The following is a 20,447-nucleotide window of genomic DNA, read 5'->3' as shown; positions in this document are numbered from 1 at the left end:
GAACGGCGCGCGCGCTCAGAACAAGACTTTGGCAGCGCCGGTCTACGAAGACGTGGACAAAGCCGTATTTCAGTGGTTCCTGGACAAGAGAGCGAACAAGGTGCCTTTGTCCGGAAGCCTCCTGCAGCAAAAGGCGATTGACTACGCGTGCATTCTGGGGCACGACAACTTTAAGGCGGGTGCCGGATGGCTAAGTCGATTTAAAGCGCGGCACTGCATCGTCGCCAAAGTGTTGTCGGGGGAGTGTGCGAGCGTAGACGCTGAAGCAGCATCTTCCTGGATGGAGAAAAGTTACGAAGGTATAATGGACGAGTACGAGCCCTCCGAAATTTATAATGCGGACGAAACGGGCTTCTTCTATGAAATGTTGCCTTCAAAAACGCTAGACCTGAAAGGAAAAAAATGTCATGGCGGCAAGCTGAGAAAAAAGCGGGTCACCATTCTTTTAAGCTAAAGCATGGATGGATCTGACAAGCGTCCCCTCCTCGTGATCGGCCGGAGCAAGACTCCACGGTGTTTTAAACGTAACCGAAAGCTTCCGGTCCAGTACACTGCAAACCAAAAAGCGTGGATGACGCGCGCAATATTCACAAGCTGGCTGGAAGCCTTTGATACGGACATGCGAAAGCAGGGCAGATCTGTCTGCCTTTTTTTGGACAACTGCAGTGCGCACCACATTGAAGACGTTGCCCTGACGAGCATCCGCTTGATTTTTTTCCCCGCGAACTGCACATCCGTTATCCAGCCTCTTGATCAGGGGGTTATCAAAAGTGTGAAGTCTGCGTACCGAAGAAGGCTCATACAGCGGATGTTGCTGAACATCGAAATGAAGCGACCGACGGAAATTGACCTCTTCATGGCGCTGGAGATGCTTGCCGGCGCGTGGATTGCTACTTCGGCCACGCTTGTCCAGTACTGCTTCAGGCACGCCGGTTTCGCAGCTGGTCAGCACGCCTTGGCAGAACCGGAAGCTGCAAGCGGTGACTATCTGCAGCCACTAACCGAAGCATGGAACGCGCTTCGCAGTGTAGATACAATGGTGCCAGAGGCTGTTGAACTGGAGGACTTTTTGTGTGCGGACGCCGACTTGATCGTGCTCGAGGAATTCAGCGACGACGCTATAATCGACAGTGTGCGCAAAGGAAATGAGGCGAGTGACGACGAAGATAGCGAAAACCAAGCACAAGGTAAGCAAGTAAGCTCGCGTGATGTGCTTGATGCATTCGATGTGATCGGGACTTTTCTCGGCGACCACGACGACGACGACGAAGCTATGCATAGGTTATCAAGCTGCGAAGCCAGAGTCGTCAAGCTCCTGCACAGCAATGTCAAGCAGAGCAAAATAAGCGACTTTTTTAATTAAATCTTGGTTCTGGAAGGTAATGGGTGTGCTTATTTGTCCATTTTCGCGACAGCGAAATTCTCGCGACAACGAAAAGGTTTTCCTTCCCCGGCGGTTTCGTTATTGCGGGGTTCGACTGTATATCTCATCGAGGTTTGCATACAAAAACGTGGCAGAAATATGTCAAGGAGAAGTTGACGCCCGCGGTGGACCGTGCAGCCAAAAAGATGACAGCAGACTGCGCACGATCCGTTCGGGAGGTGTACTCCGAGCTGAATTTCGGTCACCCCGGAAATATTGCAGTTTCGTTTGACGGCTCGTGGATGACACGCGGGCATTCATCTCACATTGGAATTGGAACTGTTATCGAGCTTTTCAGCGGACTTGTGCTCGATTACGTCGTGCTGAGCAATTTTTGCGCTGCGTGTGAACGAGGCCCAAAAGAGGATGACCCGGCGTATCCGGCGTGGAAACAAGGCCACAAATGCCAGAAAAACACCACCAAGAAGGCTGGTGAAATGGAAGTCGAGGCTGCGCTTATTTTATTCCAGCGGTCCCTACAACAGCACAACCTCCGCTACACGACCATGCTCTCTGATGGGGACAGCCGAACCTTCCTTGCTTTGCAAGAAGCAAAAGTATATGGCTACATAGCAGTTACAAAGGAAGACTGCATAAACCATGTGCAGAAGCGCATGGGAACTGCTCTGCGCAATGTGATCACGAAACAGAGAGGTTCTGGTGGAGAATCCCTTGGTGGCAAAGGAAGGCTTACAGGAGATCTAATTTCCAAGTTGAGCTCTTACTATGCATGGGCTTTGAAGTCACACACTGGTGATGTGGAGGCCACACAGAAGGCTGTGATGGCCACCTACCATCATGTTACATCTAATGATGTAACCTACAATCACAGCTTCTGCCCAACAGGCCCCGAGTCTTGGTGTAAGCAGAATGCTGCAGAGGCCAGAGGTGAGACCATGCCGCATCACCGACACAACCTGCCTCTTCATGTTTGTGAAGCTTTGCTGCCAGTCTATGAAAGGCTTTCTGACAAGAGGCTTCTGGAGCGCGTACAACGAGGCAAAACACAGAACAATAATGAATGTTCGCATTCAATGATTTGGGCACTGGCACGTAAGGAACGCCATGCTTCTCTTTTCACGGTCCAGGCCGCTGTGGCTGAGGCTGTGATGAAGTTTAATGCAGGGAGTGAAAGAACTGCAAAAAATATTCTGAAAGAGCTGCACCTGACTGCCAGCCCCCAGACAACAAAACGCATGCAGGAGAAAGACAAGCAAAGGAAGAGTGCATGTACACAGAAGCACAAGTCCTCAGAAAATGTGCAGCGCACTCTAAAAAAACGCCATTTAAATGCTAATAAGCAGTCTGACTACATTCCAGGAGGCTATTAGTAACTTTCCAAGGTGGCTGGATGGATAATTTAAACTTTTCCTCAATAAACATCACTCTGCTTGTTTTTCTCATTTTTCTCAGAATGCAAATTTTGGACTCTGAGTGACTTTCAAAGTAGCATATCTCAGCATCTATAGCTGAGAGAACCACAATTCTTTTTTTAGCATGTAGCTAGGTTACCCAAGCATGCAATGTAGGGAGCAGATTTTTAAATTAAGGCTCATAAATTTTTTTAATGATCTAGTTCTTAATTTCATATTAGTCACAATTTTTTGCACAAATTTCATTCTGATGTAAAATCAGTAATAATGGTAAAATTAGAAAACTGTTTCCAACATTGCGTTGCATTTTCTTTCTAGAGTCTAACCATGTGCAATTTGTGAGCTTTTATTGTTTACTTTTCTCTCTATTGTTCTTGTGAACAATAGGGGGCTAATTAATTGTACCTTGAGGACCAATAGTCCTATCAAAAACTAATCACATTTTTGAAATCAGCATGAGAAATTAGACAAGGATATGCAATTTCATTGAGTTTGGCGAAGAAATAGAAAAAAGTTCTCCAGAAGCAGTCTCCCCCCTTAAAGGGGGACGCGACCTTTGAAAACCGAAAAATCGCGAAACAGTCGATCTTTGGAAGGTTATATATTCCGGTAGTATGTCTTATAAACTACTATTTCTGTAATTATCAATGCCCAACTCGCCGTAGAAATACTCAAAATTAATTATTTAACAAGCGGCGGCAGCCGCGGAGCAGCGAGCAAGCGCCGAAAATTCCCAAACTTCGCGCGCGCCATTCCTCTCCCGCCGAACTGAGCGCCGCCATCTTGGTCTTGTTTTGTTTGTGAATTCTTGCGCTTTTTTCTGCCACCCTCGGCGGCGGCGACGGCGGCGCGGTCGAGGCGTGGCTTGCTACCGATTGAGAGCCTCGTGGTGGCTTTCAAGTTTCCCGCGCTCGAATTCAAGGCTGCGATTGGGCAAAGCGCGCGCTCCGCGAGAACGCGGGGGATCGGGCGACTACTATTGGCTGCTGCGGCCGCTGACGCGTCGGTCTCCGCCTCCCCGCGTCGTCTGCTACGGCTCTTTGCTTGCTGTCGTTGTTGGCTGTCCTTGTACTTCGTACGTTCTGTTCGGCTTTCGCCATTTTTGCGATCGCCAGATTTACGATCTCTCGTCGTGCCCTCTGAACGGTTTCGTGCAACGTGTTAAACGTTGCGTAGTCGCTCACGATGCCTCGAGGTGCGACACGCATTCAGTGCAGACTTGGCTAGCTTTTTTTTTTTCTTTTCGGCGTTTATGCTACGGAAGATAACACGGGAAGTTGCTTGTCGCGTTTGGGCCGCTCCTCGTTCCTCCGGCGAGATGTTGCGATAGATAAACCGGGAAACCGCTTGCTGCGTCTGCGTCGCCCATCATGCTAGGGCGAAATGCCGCAGGGGAATCGGGAATGCCATTATCGCGGCTTGCAGAGCACAGGATCGACAGATCTCAGCATGTGGAAAGTGGTCCGCGGCACCAAGGCGTTCGCTGTAGCCGATCGGCTAGTCAAACAGATGTTCGCTGTAGCCGAGATCGACGGAGCGCCATAGCCCTAATGTATATTTTGACGGTCGCACCGGACTTGTTCGTGAGAATTGCGAGTGTTCGTCTTAAGTGGGGCCGTTATAAGTGGGCTCGACTGTACCTGAATAAATTTTTGAGGGCAAGGCAAGCCCATGTATTCAAAATATTATGTCTGGAATTTGCCATAATTAATTTGGTTAATCAACATAGGTCTAATTGATAACAAAAAATCCAATTCTATGCTATTTTTCAGCAAGAAAATTTAGAAAAAGGGCTTTGTCTTGCCCTGAGGAACCTATCTAGGAATCAGCATGACAAATTGCACAATGCCAGTGCCTTTCACAATTTCTCCAGGCTTGATATAAAGGACCTATTCGAACCAGTTTGATATGCTTCTGTAACTTGAGAACTACCGTGCACAATTCTATGAAACTTGGTGGTTTTTCATTTCTTAATGTCATGAGCCTGACTTGAAAATTTCATCAGGATAACTTGAGAAACAAAAAAGTTATTGCTCTCTTAACCTTTGAGAGTCGTTTTCTCAGAATCAATTTTTTGCATGGTGTGGCTGCTAGGGAAAGTCATAGCTCAAGAACCGCTTATTGGATTTTCATGAGGTTTTTTTTGTTATATACCTAAGTAAAATTCTGAGGGCAAGACAATTCGTTTTTTTCAAAATATTTCATGTGTAATTAGAGGCAGTCAATTAAAATATCGTTAAGTCAGGTGTAAATTTGAACACTAAATTTGGGGCTGCACTAAAATTTTTCGAGAGGAAATTTGGAAAAAGGGAATTGTCTTGCCCTGGGGAAACTATCCAGGAATGACCATAACAAATTTCACACTGCTAGCACATTTTGCAAATTCTCCAGGCCCGCCCCTAGCGACCTATGTAAACTATCTTGATATACTCCTCTAACTTGAGAACCGATGAGCCCAGCTCCATGAAACTTGGTAGTTCTTCAAATGTGTGTACTATGAGCATACCCTGAAAATTTCATTCAAATACCTCAAGAAATAAAAAAGTTGGTGTTCATGGGTAGCCTCCCCCCTTAAGCCCCCAGCTTCTTTTACGCGACGTTGTCCCCGTGGAACTTTTTTATTCTCAAATATGAAATTTAGCCGCATAAAAGAATTGAACTGTTTTGTGGGGTTTAACGTCCCAAAGCGACTCGGGCTATGAGAGACGCCGCAGTGGAGGACTCAGAAAATTTCGACCACCTAGGGTTCTTTAACGTGCACCGACATCACACAGCACACGGGTGCCTTGTTTTTTGCCTCCATCGAAAAGCGGCTAACGAGGCCAGGATTCAATCCCGCATTTTTGGGCACAGTAGTCGAGCGCCGTAACCACTGCACCACCCTGGTGGGGCCCAAAGAATTAAGCTGGCCCAGTCAGTACTGCCAATGGTCTGCAATGAATGCGCTCACACTTCAGGGATTTACGCGAATGCACGGAATCACAGAAAAAAAGCTAGGAACAATGTATACATGCTCAAGGTGACTTCTTTGAGGAAGAATTGGCAAAAAAGAAGTTAGACCCCCCCCCTTTTTTTAAGGCGCACCCACCTGAGCAGCGACAGCTTGTTGGGAGGCAGAGTCGAGCACCGAATCCTTGACAGAGTGAGGACCGAGGCCCCCGGAGCCTGAGAGCTTGGCGGAGACGCCGTAGTTCGCTTGTGGCTGCTGCTGACTTGGCCCAGAGTAGGCATTGCTCTGGTAAGGACCCTGGTAGCCTGTGCACAAAACAGGGCACGGGGTGTCGCAGCCTTTCAAAACAAAGGTCGCTCCAGCCGCACACAAAAGACCCACAAAGATAAATGCAACAGGCCTCTCAGTGATGTTTCGAACACTGTAAACTGTCAATAACAGAGAGCCCTTTTTTACTGCATGCCTCATCACATTAAAGGCCCACTGTCCACCCTCCGGTCGAAAATATTTTCTTCCCCGGTGACTGTGAGACTTCGCCCCTGGAACGCAAGGCCGCAAAATGTTTTTGAAAAGAGTAACTATTAACGCAGTTACAGCCACTGCAATCACCCGATTCTATCTTGCCTCTCTCCTTCCGTTCCCTCGCAAAGGTTTTTCACTCTCCTGCCCGAGGTCGTCTAGCCTCCGCAATACAAATTCCCCTTCCTCCTCCGTGTTTGGCGGGAGGTGGGGCGTGGCTCCCCGCGAGCGCGGAAAAAAAAAAAAAAAAAAAAAAAAAACGGTCGAGGGAGCGCGCGCCGCTGGATTCAGTCTGGCCGTGGCGAGGGAAAAGCGCGCTGCAAGCGGTAGACACCCATCCTTCTCCCGTCAGTCAGCTAGACGGACCAATGGACGTCGTTCCCGATACGTACGTCGTTATTGGGGCCCGTCGGGCCAGCGCAGGGAGCGGTGAAGCTGGCTTCTCAAAGGAGAGCACGAGGGAGCTTTGAATTGTATTTTCGATGCTTTGCGGCGCGCGTGTCGCTGTAGAATTTTGCACAGACTATCTCCGGTACCTGATCGAAACACTGGGCTCCTTTTCTTAAAAGGGCCTTCCCTGGACAGTGGCCCTTTAAGCGTTGCAGAGAAATTCCAGAACACCATAGCCAACAGATTTTTCGCACTCCAATGGTTCAGATGTCCCCAACATTTTTCACGCGTTACATAATTAAAACTGGCAATCGTGGTGTATGTGAAATAGGTAGTAGACGTCCATGCGCTTTCACTTGGACAAATAAAATTTTATCTCAGGTGGAGAAGGCGGCATTATAATTTTAACAGAAAAGCGTGCTCCGTTTGCTTATGCTGCCACCTGTATGTCATAAGATCGCAGACGTACCATTGCTCTGTTGCTGGCTGAAGGCTGCCGCCGTGGTAGAGCTGACAGGCTGCTGCTGTGCGTAATAGTGCTGTCCAGCAGTGGAGGATGGGAAGCCTCCCTGCGTGTTGGCCAAGTAGGACAGGACCTTGGCTGCCCCGCTCACCTGGTAGGCACCTCCTCCTCCCCCGTAGTGGTGGCCTCCTGCCGAGGAGTACATGGGCTGCTCCACCTTGCCGCCCGACAGTCCACCTGATGAAGCAATCCACAATCACCGCGCATGTCCGACACAATGGCAGGCAACAAGCTTGCAAACCGCTGTCGCACAAAATTCCACAACCCTAGTGTCCTATCAAGACGAAGTGACATTAGATAACATCACATAGGTTAACCGAGTGAAAGTGCACGATGTTCCGCAGCTCATCAGCAGAGAAAATTGGCCCCCCTCCGAGTAGTCGTATACCGTCAGGCAACAAGAGCAGTAAATTCGATGTGATTCGTTCACCTTGACATTCGAAATTGTGACATTTTTTGTGCGATTTTTTTTGACGCCTGAATAATTATTTCCAGCTACATCAAAGCCACACCCTTGCCTCGGTTTACAAGGAAAGGATAAAAAAGCGAGGAAAAGGAGTTCGTGCTCACAGCACTAGTAAAAAACTTCAAAGTAAAAAAGGAGACTTACACTGTGTCGGCATTACCCATTTTTTGTGGGGGAGGACGACTTAATTTTTTTTTTTTTTGGTCTGACAGCTGCAGTGATGGGATTTATTGCCATGGCGGACAAATCTGATGACCACAGCAGGTTTTTCAGTGGGAGCTAGGAACAAACCTCCATTTGACAGACCGTCGCAATGCACGTGTCAGTCTTCGAATGCACAGAAGTATGAGCTCTCGGGCAGAACGTCCTTCGTGGCTTACCAATTCATAATTTTGTTGGGGTCAATTGCTGCTAATCAATATTCGCTTTACTTCTATGCTGGTGCTGGCCTGTACAGGCTTAATTTACTTGTTATATGGCAATATCAACGCCCACTAAATGCATCTGCGTGGGAGGATCTGGCTGGGCGCCAGCAACATACCGTATACACGCGTGTAATGGCCGCACCCCGAACTTTAGAAAGAAAATTGGGGAAAAAAACTTTTAAAACATTTCCCGAGCAAAAGCCGCACCACGAGTTTCAGGAAGTTGGGCAGTGCCTTCTACTGTGCGGTGCAAGAAATACGGAATGTTTTGTGGTTACTGCCACCATCATCATCATCATCAGCCTGATTATACCCACTGCAGGGTGAAGGCCTCTCCCATATTTCTCCAGTTAACCCGGTTCTGTGCTAGCTGCATCCACTGCCGCCAGGTGGGGCCCAAAAATCAAGTGAAAGCCAAAATGAAGCGTAAGGTTAGAAGTAGAATTGCCAATAAGAATTAAGAACAAAATATTTGAGGAAAAAAAAAAGTCGAGCAGGGGGGCAGCGGCCACCACCTCCGTTACAAAGGGGGCACTCCTAGCCGCAGCGATGCCCGCCCGTTACAAAGGGTGAGGCCAGCAAATCCAATCCAATCCAATCCAAGTCTGTTCGCTCCTCCGTTTTACAGCCATTTCCTTGATCGCCCAAAGCATATCACGTGCGATCTCGCAATCGGAACGCATTGCTGCCCTGATTTGTTCTGCACTCGTGAGCTGAAGGCATGACCGGCATGCTTCAGCCGCTGGACGTCTCCGTAAACCGTCCTTTTAAGTGTGGATTTCGCCGTGCGTACAGTGAGTGGATGGCAACGGCCGTCCACCAGAGGACTCCAACCGGCCGACTGAAACGGGCATCGCTTGTGGCTGTTTGCCACTGGATACTCGAAGCGTGGGCCACGGTTTCGTTAGAGACTGTGGGAAAAAGTTTCAAGGTGACAGGGATATCAAACAGGCTGGACGGTACGAAGGATGACCTCATCTGGGACAAGGACGAGCCTGAAGTCCCGATGAGTTCGGAGGAGGACGACGACGAGGAATGATGTTTTGGACACTGGACGAGCCTGAAATCCCGACGAGTTTAGCGGAGGAGGACGAGGAGTTTTTTGACAATAATAAAGGCAGGTACCACCGCAAAATTTTTTTCGCCGTCTTTTTTCTCATGTAATCGCCGCACCCCCTGATTTTCACCTCAATCTCGGAAAAAAAAAAATGCGGCCATTACAAGCGTGTATACGGTAGTTGAGAGAATGGGTTTGGCTTGGAAAGGAAGGGCTTTCCTTTAAGTCAGGTTAGGCTCTATTATACAGTCGAACCTCGTTAAACGAACACGGATACAGCGAATTATCGGATATAACGAAGTAAAAGCAAAGTTTGGTTGGCTGTGCTTTATTTCTATTTCTATGGGAGTTCTATCTGTATAACGAAATGAAAAACTGAAAATTTGACACTAAATCGGTTATAACGAAGCATATTTCGTATTCACACGACTCAAAATCCGCAAAGAAGCAAAAAAAAAATTTTCAAAACGCTGAATTTCGGTTTTATCAATCGCCTCCACCTAAAATGTGTTTGAATAACCCGCGCTTTCGCATGCCACGCCATCTAGGGAACGCGAATGAATCTAGCATCAACGGCTGGCTGGCATGTGACCGGCACGTGATTGAACCACCGCCCGCGTCGCCTCCACCTAAAATGTGTTTGAATCACCCGCGCTTTCGCATGCCACGCCATCTAGGGACCGTGAGTGAATCTAGCATCAACGGCTGCCTGGCATGTGACCTGCACGTGATCGAACCACCGCCGCGTGCCCCTGCCCCTACTTTTTGACGACCCGTGCGTGTGCTCACTTTCCTCGAGGTCGTGCCGTCGTCTTGCAGCATGGCGGCGCCGAAACGCAAAGCAGGTTCTCTTGAAACAAAGAAAAATATTCAGGGCGGTCGACAGCGGGCGCAAGAATAAAGATTGCCGCAGACTTCGGCGTTGCGCCTAGCACTCTGTCAACCATACTGAGCGCAAGGCAGAAGATAGAAAGCGTGCACTCTGCAGGCGCCATGACTAACGACAGGAAGCGCGTCAGATATTGTCACCACCAGAATGTTGAAGATGCCTTGTTCGCGTGGTTCAAGGACGTTAGAGCGCGCAAACTGCCTGTGTCTGGTGCCGTGCTTCAAATGAAGGCAAGAGTCTCGCTTGCGCCTTAGGCCACGATGACTTCTATGCAAGCAGTGGCTGGCTGCAGCGATTTGTTTGCCACACCTTGTCGGGCGAAGAAGCAGCCGTCAATGTAGAGAACTGCGAGAAGTGGGCAGAAAGCTTCCGCATGCAACTGGATGGCTACGAGATGTGCGATATCTACAACGTGGACGAGACTGCGCTTTTTTTTAAGCTGCTCCCGGAAAGGTCACTCGTTGCGAAGAACGAACTGTGCCGAGGAGGCAAGAAAAGCAAAGACCGCGTCACCGTTGTTTGTGTCAACATGGATGGGTCAGATAAAAGGCAGCCAACTGTTATTGGTAAATCTGTTCGCCCCAGGTGCCTGCGCAACGCCCGGAATGTCCAAGCGGACTATCACTCAAACAAAAAGGCGTGGATGACGTCGTCACTCTTTGAAGCATGGCTGAAGGCCTTCGACAAAGACATGGCAGAGCAGCGCAGGAATGTGCTCCTTATATTGGACAACTGCTCTGCCATAAGGTGTCTGTACCACTTGAAGCGGTCCGCCTAGTTTTTTTGCCGCCAAACTCGACCTCAGTGCTGCAGCCACTAGACAGGGGCATCATTCGCTCACTAAAATGCTGCTACCGAAAGCGATTGGTTACGCAGCTCGTATTTGACATAGACAGGGGCATATCAAGGGCCATAAACCTGAAAACTACGCTGGACATGCTGTACGGTGCATGGAACGAAGTGGCACAGTCGACAATAAGAAATTGCTTTGTTGATGCTGGCCTAGTCCCATCCACCAGCGAGACTGAGCCCAACGACGCCCACGATTCTGAAGGTGAAGCGGACAATTTCGACGAGACGACATGGCGTCAACTGGCAGTTCCGAATGTTACGTTCCGGGACTTTATTGCTGCCGATGACAACTTGGCTGTGGCGCCCGAATTGACCAACCAAGAAATTGTCGATCAGCTGCTTCCTACAGATGATGCTACGAGCAGCGATGAGAGTGAAGAAGAAGGCGAAGAGCGAGCTCTCAGCAGCACCGAGGCCGCCGATATGGCGAGGAAATTGAGAAGGTACCTTGAGAGCCTACCTATGGCCAAATCAGCTGACATTGGGAAAGCGCTGCACAGTGTCAATTTCGTTGAGAAATTTACCGTAAAAACCCGCGTATAATACGAGTTTTTTTTCCAACTTTCAGCGTTCCAAATTTCCGCCTCGTATTATTTGCGGATCCCAACCAAAATGTCAAAGTTTTGCGAGAAGTTTTGGTTTCGTTGTTGCCGCGTGGCTACGGCTTGGCTTTGTTATCGATGTGCGGCTACGGCTTGGCTTCGTTGCCCTAACGTGGCCGCACCCCGCAGTGGCCACGACGTCGAGGTGTCGTCTCTTTGTTGTTGAGTCGTCGAGTGCGCACAGCATCAGCGCATGTGCTCTCGTGCAAACCACGGTTCGCGAAAAAGTGCACGCTTTTTTCTTTAAGTGAACGAGCAGGATGCCAGGGTCTCGGAAACAGTACTCGGCTGCTTTTAAGAGAAAGGTGATTTTAGTTGCTGAAAACATCGGCAACAGTGCGGCCGGGAGGCAGTTTGGCGTCACCGAGGGAAGCATTCGCGGATGGCGACGACAGAAAGAAGCCCTTTTCGCGTGCAAGGGAATGCGAAGAAGCTTTCGCGGGCCAAAGAATGGCGCATTCCCGGAAATTGAACTCGCTCTGACGGAGTTCGTACGAGAACAGCGAGCATCGCATCTAGCTGTGAGCGTAGAGCTTATGCAAGCAAAAGCTAGGGAGCTTGCAAGGGAAAAGGGAATTCCGAGCTCCGCCTTCAAAGCAAGCAAGCACTGGATACATCGCTATATGTGCCGTGCTGGATTCTCGCTACGCCGGCGAACCTCGATTTCACAAAAGCTGCCCGAATCCTTCGAAGAGCTGCTGGTGGCTTTTCAGCGCCACGTGATTTCTTTGCGAAAGACCAAAAACTTTCAGCTGGGGCAAATAGGCAATGCTGACCAGACGCCGGTTTACCTGGACATGCCATCGCCCCTCACCGTCCATGAGAAAGGCTCTAAACAAGTTTGTATCCGGTCTACTGGAAACGAGAAGACGCGGGTTACAGTCATGCTATCGTGCACGGCAGACGGCCGCAAGCTCCCGCCCTATGTCATCTTCAAGCGCAAGACAATGCCGAAAGGTGAGGAGCTGCCGAAGAATGTCATCGTGAGATGCCACGAAAAAGGTTGGATGAACGAGGATCTTGTCCTCGACTGGGTGAAGTCAGTGTGGTGCAAACGGCCCGGTGCACTGTTGTCCTTTCCATCCATCCTCGTGCTGGACGCGTTTCGTTGCCATTTGGCCGACTCGGTGAAAAGGCTGCTAAGCGACTGCCGCACAGAACTTGTTGTGATTCCGGGTGGGATGACCTCACAACTTCAGCCTCTCGACGTTTGTGTCAACAAACCCTTCAAGGACGCAGTCAAGCGATGCTACGCGGAATGGATGCGGTCAGGTGAGCCTGCAGTGACGCCGGCCGGGCGGCTGAAGCGAGCATCGCCAGCCACGCTGTGCAAATGGATTGTGGACGCGTGGGCAAGCATCCCAGAGGAGCTTGTGCGCCGTTCGTTTAAGAAGTGCGGCATCTCAAACGCCCTCGATGGCACAGAAGATGAGTACCTGTGGGATGATTTGTCCGACAAAGAAATATCCGAGGAAAGCGCTGCTGAAGATGAAAGTGATTGAAGTGTGAGGTCCGATTTCAATAAATGTCTTGTTTTTTCTCTCTCGTATTATATGCGGTAAAAACTTTTTTTTTCCATTTCGCGTCTCCAGAATTTCACCTCGTATTATATTCGGGTTCGTATTATACGCGGGTTTTTACGGTAGTCTATCGAATAGTGTGAAGTGCAGCCAAATGAAGATTACGTCGTTTTTTAAATAAATCAGTTCTGCGTGGCCTAAATCCTGATTTGTGTGCTCATTTTTGCTTGGCAGTGCAAAATGAAAGGTAAGGTTTCGCGTGCTTATAACACGCTTTAAAGAAGAAAAAAAATTTTCAGCTCTGTGCCTTCCATTTTAGGGTAGCCTTTACTTGGGTTTATGAACAAAATTTTTTTTTGTAGAAATTTGTACTTTTACAACGAATATCGGATATAACGAACGAATTTCCGCGCAAGATGAGACTTCGTTATAACGAGGTTTGACTGTACTGCTGTCACACAGACAGGTCCGAACTCCCTCGAGCTTCTTTTCCATAAAGGACCACGGAGGGAGTTCAACCCCAATGGAGTTGTCGCCGTGTCACACAGCTAAGAACGAGCTCCTCAGAGACGCTGTTGAGGTCCCATTAGGCGCTGTTCGTTTTATGTAGGCATACAAAATACAGTGATTTTTCGAACATGCTTGATTATTCGGACTTTTTCCCGGCCCTAGGACATACCTTATAAAGTCAATGTATTATGCTGCTCAATATTTCGGACACTCTAAGGAGGGCTATTCAATTTTTCGGACATTACAAGTGTCAGCCGGGCCAACTGCCACACATTTTGAGTGGCGTCGCCACCATCTTGTTTGTTAACTTTTTCCTTTGATAGCCTCGAAACCAGTGCCGGCCTTGCGTGCCGCTCCTTGGTAAACACGCTGGATCGAGGCTATAATATTTGCCTAGCAGCTTCAGTTTCTGGGACAACGTCGCTGACGGAGTTTTTTTTCTTTTCTTTTAGCGTGATCGCTTCTACTGCCTGTTCCTCTACGTGTTTGCCGTGTAGGCCTAGCTGTGGTCATGCTGATGCAAGAATTACGTTCTGTCGCTACTGTGGCTCGCATTTTATTAATCGGCTTCAGTTCTGTTTCCGGATTTTATAAGATTTTTTTTTTCGTGCAACGCGACAGTGAGAAGGCACTCAACGGAGTCGGTGTTGTGATTCAGTGTTTGGTGGTTGTGGTGTGCCTCGACAGTGGGAAAACCTACTCTGTCGATTTGCTTGCAGCACTTAGTACCCTCGGCGATGCGTGGAAGTCTGTAGCACCCACAACGCTGTGCAATTGCTTCCGCGACGCGGGATTTGTGCTGAATGGCGAGTCGGCTGCCTTGGACGAGGAGAGCGTCGTCGAGCAGTTGTCAGGCAGTGAGCAGTTCATTCACGACCTTCGCACTGCTGGTGTCAAAATTCCATCGGCCGTCTCGCTTTCAAAGTTCACAGACTTGGACCACCAGTTGGAACTGTGCTCTGGGCTCATAGATACAGGAATTATTCACCAAGTGCTTGTGGAGTCTGAGAGAGAGGACGATGATGACTCACCTGCAGCAGCGCAGCCGATGCAAGCTGAGCTGATGCAAGCAAAATTCAGGTGGACCTGTTAGCACGGAAGCGAAGCGTGGTGCAGAAAAGCCTTCATGACTTTTTCCGGCCTCAGAGTAAATAATAGGCAATAAACTGAGCTTTTTTGGTGCACATTTGTTTTTTCAGATGCCCGATTTTTCGGACATTTTCGTGGTCCGTTGAGAGTCCGAAAAATCGGTCGTCGACTGTAATCAACTTAAAGACATGTCAAATAATTTTCAGCTGCTTTCTTTTAAACAGTTTGAATTAAATTTATGATACAGTTGAACCCGGATATATCGAACTCGAAGGGGATTGCAAAAAAGTTAGATATATCGATAATTCGATATACAGAAATTGGCTTGCGACGCCACTTACGATGCGAAAAAACGATACCGTATTTGGCGCGTAATCAACCCACTCGCATAATGTACCCTCTCTCCACTTTTGCACCCGAGAATTTGAAGAAAAAAAAAATGCTTTAAGGCCAGCTCGCTCACATGCAAGCGATTGAGCTATCTCAGCGACGAGCGGCAGCGACAGAGCGAAAAATTCCCAACTTGTTGGAACTGCGTCCCGCTCGGCAGCTCAAAACAAGGTTTCTGTGTCGCTGTGGCAGAAAATTTCGAGCGTTTTCGCTTGCATGCCGATGGCGCACGTCACTCGGTCGTCACATCCGCAGCTCATTTCTTGGCAGCGTGCCAAGATGTTGCGCAGCGATAACGTCAGGGCGCGTTTATCTTTTTATAGCTCCTCTGGTGGCGGGGAGCGAGCTTGGCTTGATTGCACAAGTCTGAAAGACTGACTCTCGCAAAAAAAAAAGAGAGAGAGAGAGCGCTGCCGCTTCTTAACGTCCGCAGGCACCATAGCCACGTCAGCCGCCGCGCGCAGAGGGCTCGCAACACACGTTGGAGAAAGCGTCCCACCTCGGTCTGAAAACGGGCTGAGCTGGCATGCGTAGCGCGTGCTGAAGGAGAGAGCTCGGCAAAAGAATGGGCACACCCACGCACATGGCTTGCAAACGTCATGTGTTGGCGCGCGGGAAACGATAACTGCAGATGCGCGCACCTTTGGCGAATGGGCGCGCGCTGTCCAGAACTGTCCCCTCTCATTCCTTCCGCGCGCGGCTTGAAAACGTCACGCGGCAAACGGCCAAGAGTGATGCGATCGTCTTTGGGGAAGGCACACTTTCCAGTGCGTAGTGCGGAGTTCGATATATCGAACGACCGGCGATATTGAGTTCGATGTATGACGCGTCTTTCCTATACTTTTACATGGGATTTTCAAGGGGATATTCCGTGAGTTCGATATAACCAAAATTCGATATATCCGGGTTCGACTGTATAATGTATTCTTCATTCATGTGAAAGGAATGCGCCGATACATTTACTAGCATAGCGGGTTTGTCCGTTCTGCTGACCACAATGTGCTTGCAAAATTCTTGTGTGCATGCTTGGATATTTGCGCGTTTATTTTTTTCCATGCTTTGCATTGTGCTACAGCATTAAAATTAGTTATAAACGCAAAATTATTGCATTGTTTTTTTTAACTTGCACTGAAGATCACGGCAAACCACAGTATTCCCTTTACCTGCTCGAGGGAGATAATCGGAACTCCTTACACTAGGAACTTCCTTAAGCTTCCTTCCCTAAATTACTGCCGTGTGACCCAGCGCATATCTCCATTGAGATAAAGACTACCTTGGTTGAAGGGAGTTGGAAGGAGTTCAGCCATGCCCATGTGACAGCTGAAATGAAAGCCGCATATTGTCGAATCTGTGCTTTTTGTGCCACATGCTACCAAGACCAGCGGCATGTTTTTACACAAACCAAGATGAAAGGAGCCCCACAACCCCAGAACACACCGTATTATACCGTATTTACTCGCGTAATGAACCCACCTTTTTTCCAGATAAGTTGACATAAATTTGGGGGGAGGGTTCATTACGCGGGGAAAAAAAATTTAGATATTTTTTAGGTCGAAATTTCATGTCACAATGAAGATGGGAAAATCGCAATCCCAACCTTACCTTTATAGTAAAAACACGTACGCGATGAATGTGAATTAAAAATTCATTTTTATTTTCATGCTGCTGGCTGCTTATGGTCTGTCTCACTCGGGCTCGCTATCTGAATCCACGCGGCATAACGTAGTACGCCTTCTGAGGCACAACCCGTTCCGGCGCATGAAACGAGTCATCCAACCACTGCTCGCCTTAAATTCACTCGCGGCAATGCCGTGACTTCTTGCAGTGGCCCGCGCGTGATTCTGTATCAGCTCGTGGGATACGGCACATCCTTCGTTGCGGAGCCTCTTCACATAGCTCAGAACTTCTTCCTCGACGCGAGGAAACTTGCCCTGCTTCGGCCCGCGAAAGGCCCGGCGATCTTTCTTCGTCGCTCTGAGTTCCTCTTGTTGATTCCTCCAGTAGCGCACACGCACGGGGTCTACACTAAAATGCCGTCCAGCCGCGCGATTGCCATGCTCCAAAGCATGCTCCACGACTTTGAGCTTAAAACCGGCCGTGTAGCTAGCGCAACGCCTCATCGCACAACGCGCAGAAAATGCACAGCACGCACGAAATAATGCAAAGGTCGTAGCGAAGCACTCAAACAGCAACAAAATAGGACTGGCGAAATGGCGACCGACGCTGTCCAAGTGCGTTGTCTTTACTTCGTTCTGCCGCCGCCGCGCATGCATGGCGCTATAAGCAGAGGTTTGCTTTGCATTTAATAGATGGCACTCGGCAACCTGCATCATCATCATCATTGTAAAAAAAAAATCTAGAGAAGTTTGACAAATTGGTTCGAGAAATACAAAGAAAATAGCCGAGCGTGGTGGAAACTGCCGTCACCCCATTTCAAAGAGGATGCCCCAGTAAAGCCCTTTGCGCATCCACCAACGAATCATGCAAGGTCAATGAACGATCAACGAAAGCGTGCAGTCGACGCCCGCGTCACCCGCGTTCGCGTCGCCGGTGTTCAGCATCGTTGGCTTCAAATGATGTTTATTTTATCGCTGCGCGATCAGACAATTTTATGATCGTCGACAGTCGACAGCGCCGGCCAATTGAGCCGAGATAACGCGAACATGCTGAACACCGACCCTGCGGGCGGGTGCGCGTTATTTACGCGACGTAAAAAAAAAAATTCAATTTTCGACGACAAAAGTGGGGGGTGGGTTCATTACGCGAGTAAATACGGTATGTGGGTTTTTACGGTACTGTTCTCAACCTCGCCCTCCAGGCAGCAGTGATGGGGGCACAGAAAAACCTGGCGGTACAAACGGTTTTCCTAATTATTCGGGAGGGCCATCGGGTAACTACGCACCTTCGAGACCCTGGTTGCTCCTCTGGGCTGTCGTCGCAGCGCCACCGGCGTACATCTTGGACTGTGGGCCAGCCACAGACGAGGATGACACGGGCTTGCTGCGCTCAGAGTGCTGCTGCTGCTGCTGGGACTGTAGGACGAGGTGCTCGGGTCCCATCACAGAACCACCAGGGGGCTGCGCAGTCGCCAGAGAAAATAAAAGCAATAGCCGATCAAACATCCATCGCGAGAAAGGAGTGCTTCGTACTGGATGCTACACTTGGTAGGCAACTTTCTATTTATAAATATATATCAACCAAATTTTAATATTTTGTGTACCTAGATATGCCGATTCTAAAAGAGCAATTAACCCTTTCGCCATCACGAACGTACCGGTATCATCACAGGAGAGGCTGCACGAAAAAGCAGGCAGAACCACAGTTGTTCTAACCTTCGATGAGCTCCCCACCAACAGCTCTAACCTTCGACGAGGTCCCCACCCGAGTGCTGATCCCCGGTTACCACCCCTGGTGCTTTTTGGAGTGGTGTTGCCGTAATAGAAGCAGACTTTCCACAAGGCACGCTCGCGCCAACGAAAGGCCACATATACCCTGGTCTTAAGCATTTTATTTTACTTACAGCAGGTTATGAAACTTGCAGTGTTTGTGTCAGTTTTTTGTGCGATTCATATTTTCTATAAGGCATCAATTCGTTAAGATATTGGGTATTTATCGTTCTGTGTGGAAGTGACCTTTCTGTGAAGCTACAAGTGCTATACTGAAGACATAACTATCTAGAACAATCAGACAGTGCAATCAGCAAGTGAGAATGTTCTACACTAATTTTAGCCAGAGTTAAAGCAATTTATACTGGTCAAATATTTTAGGGGAATCCCCTAAGGTGGAGTAGATTTCTAATAAGGGAGTAATTACTCAGTCATCCACCCAAGTGCAGCCATATGGCTACAAAGGAAAGCTATATAGCTTTCTCAGAAGCTTCGTAGTTAAAGAAAAATTCGTCCTGGTCCAGGGATCGAACCCGGCCCCACCGCCTTTCCAAGGCAGTCGCTCTACCGACAGCTAACCAGGACGGCCAGCAGGTCGGATGGTAAGGCGAGAGCGAATTTATCCATGACTCGAAGTGGGAAGGTGTTGGCCAAATATTGGTGTTGGAATGATGCTGGTCAAAAATCTTCTGAAGACTTGTGCGGCCTCTGAGTCGCACGTCTTTTGCCGCAGTAGCCACCCCAAGATGCCAACACACAAGAGGCAGCAGCTCTCTAACCTTGTGACTGGCGGAGGAAGCTGCTGACGCCGCCACAGACGTTGCTGAAGACGCGGGAGCACTTAGAGCGTTGCCCGAGGAAGGAGGCACGCTGTTTCCCAGGGGTGCCGGAGCTTCCTTGGGAGCGGGGATTCCGGGTGGCCGCGAGAGAGCCACACTGGGCGGCGCTGCTGACGGTTGCGACGGTGGCTGCTGTTGAGACTGCTGCAAGGTTTGTGACTGCGGTTGAGGCCCAGCAGTGCCGGCTGTCGGAGAAACGTCCTTCGCAACCGGGCCACCACCCAGAGGTACCACAGGACTGCTGGGGACACCAGTCGACGAAGGGCCCTTACTGCACGAGGGGTGTAGACCATAACACAATCACAGAACTGACCAAAGAGGCGCGAAATTCAAAATGGTTCTTTCCTTTCAGCCAAGCGCAACAAAAAACTTCCGAGCTACATGAACGGTTCTATCCCAATGCATATGCTCTCTCCACACTATCCGCACAGTCATAAGTTGTAAGGCACCTCAAGAAGAAAAAAGAAAATCATGTCACTTCGCTACCTTCAAATGGCAGATTGTTCTGCTGGTGTACTTTACTTATACATTTCAACCGCCTCCTCAGAGTGCAGAAAATTCTCATTCAACTGCAGACATTCAGGAGAACGAAAGTCACAACACCTCATCACGGGAGAGGCAGGTCAAGACATCAAGGGCACACAACTCGGCATTTCCACTGGCTCCCCTAATACAAGACTCGGGCAGAGTTTAAAATAATTGAATAAAAACAAGTGCAAAACAAGCGCATCACCTTAACGTGAGCCTCAAACTGACACCCAGAGAGATCAATTTGCATTTCTGTCTGACACAAGAACCCCTCATGGTCTAAGCCAATCTAAGAACTCTTTAAATTATCCCTTAGCCCATGCAAGAGTTGCTTCAGAATGTTACTACCCACACCCAACAAGACAGGGAAAACTATGATAGATATTCTTTTCTTTCCAATCATGTATTTATATAGTGATAGCTGCAGCTTCGCGAGCATACTTGACTGCATGATGCCCGTCCAGGTAAGGCGTGGACGAAGGGACCACCGGAGTAATGGATGCCTGCTCGGACTGAACCAGGCCGGGCGGCATCGTGGATTGCGACGTAGACACCGCTGCCAGACCATCGTTCGCACCAAAGTCGAACGTGTCCGTGCCAAATTCAAGGCCCCCGAACTGGACGTCCAGGGAGGACACCACACTGTCATCTGGCATCTCGACAGCAGACTCCGGTATCTGCAGGATGGTCACCCAAAACAAGAATTCAGCTCTGAA

At 49.0% G+C, this 20,447-nt stretch overlaps 2 protein-coding genes across 8 annotated transcripts in view; one reads left to right on the top strand and one right to left on the bottom strand.

Moving 5' to 3' along the window:
- LOC146196752 (uncharacterized) overlaps positions 1 to 20,447 on the bottom strand; it is a 68,051-nt gene that overhangs the window by 32,967 nt on the left and 14,637 nt on the right. For all 7 annotated transcript variants that reach the window (XR_014706140.1, XR_014706141.1, XM_084598501.1 and 4 more), the window contains 5 exons: positions 20,173 to 20,408; positions 19,144 to 19,474; positions 17,881 to 18,055; positions 7,125 to 7,355; positions 5,885 to 6,051 (listed from right to left, as the gene is read on the bottom strand). Coding sequence is in view for 5 of the 7 variants with exons in the window: in XM_084598501.1 (XP_084454627.1) it covers positions 5,885 to 6,051; positions 7,125 to 7,355; positions 17,881 to 18,055; positions 19,144 to 19,474; positions 20,173 to 20,408 (1,140 nt within the window). In the remaining 2 variants the exon portion in view is untranslated. The remainder of the gene's footprint in view (positions 1 to 5,884; positions 6,052 to 7,124; positions 7,356 to 17,880; positions 18,056 to 19,143; positions 19,475 to 20,172; positions 20,409 to 20,447) is intronic.
- On the top strand, positions 1,719 to 2,754 carry LOC146196753 (uncharacterized). Its single transcript, XM_084598498.1, has one exon. The coding sequence runs from the start codon at positions 1,861 to 1,863 to the stop codon at positions 2,752 to 2,754; it is 894 nt and encodes a 297-aa protein (XP_084454624.1). The 5' UTR covers positions 1,719 to 1,860.

This window comes from Amblyomma maculatum, chromosome 3 (genome assembly GCF_055883805.1).
Source record: "Amblyomma maculatum isolate TAMU_Amacu chromosome 3, ASM5588380v1, whole genome shotgun sequence".
NCBI classification, from domain to species: Eukaryota; Metazoa; Arthropoda; class Arachnida; order Ixodida; family Ixodidae; genus Amblyomma; species Amblyomma maculatum.
The sequence above is the reverse complement of the archived record's forward strand: the minus strand, read 5'-3'. Positions and strand labels throughout refer to the sequence as shown.

What these genes read in the sequence shown, in the direction of transcription:
- LOC146196753 (XM_084598498.1), top strand. Translation starts at nt 1,861, where the DNA reads ATGGAAGTCGAGGCTGCGCTTATTTTATTCCAGCGGTCCCTACAACAG.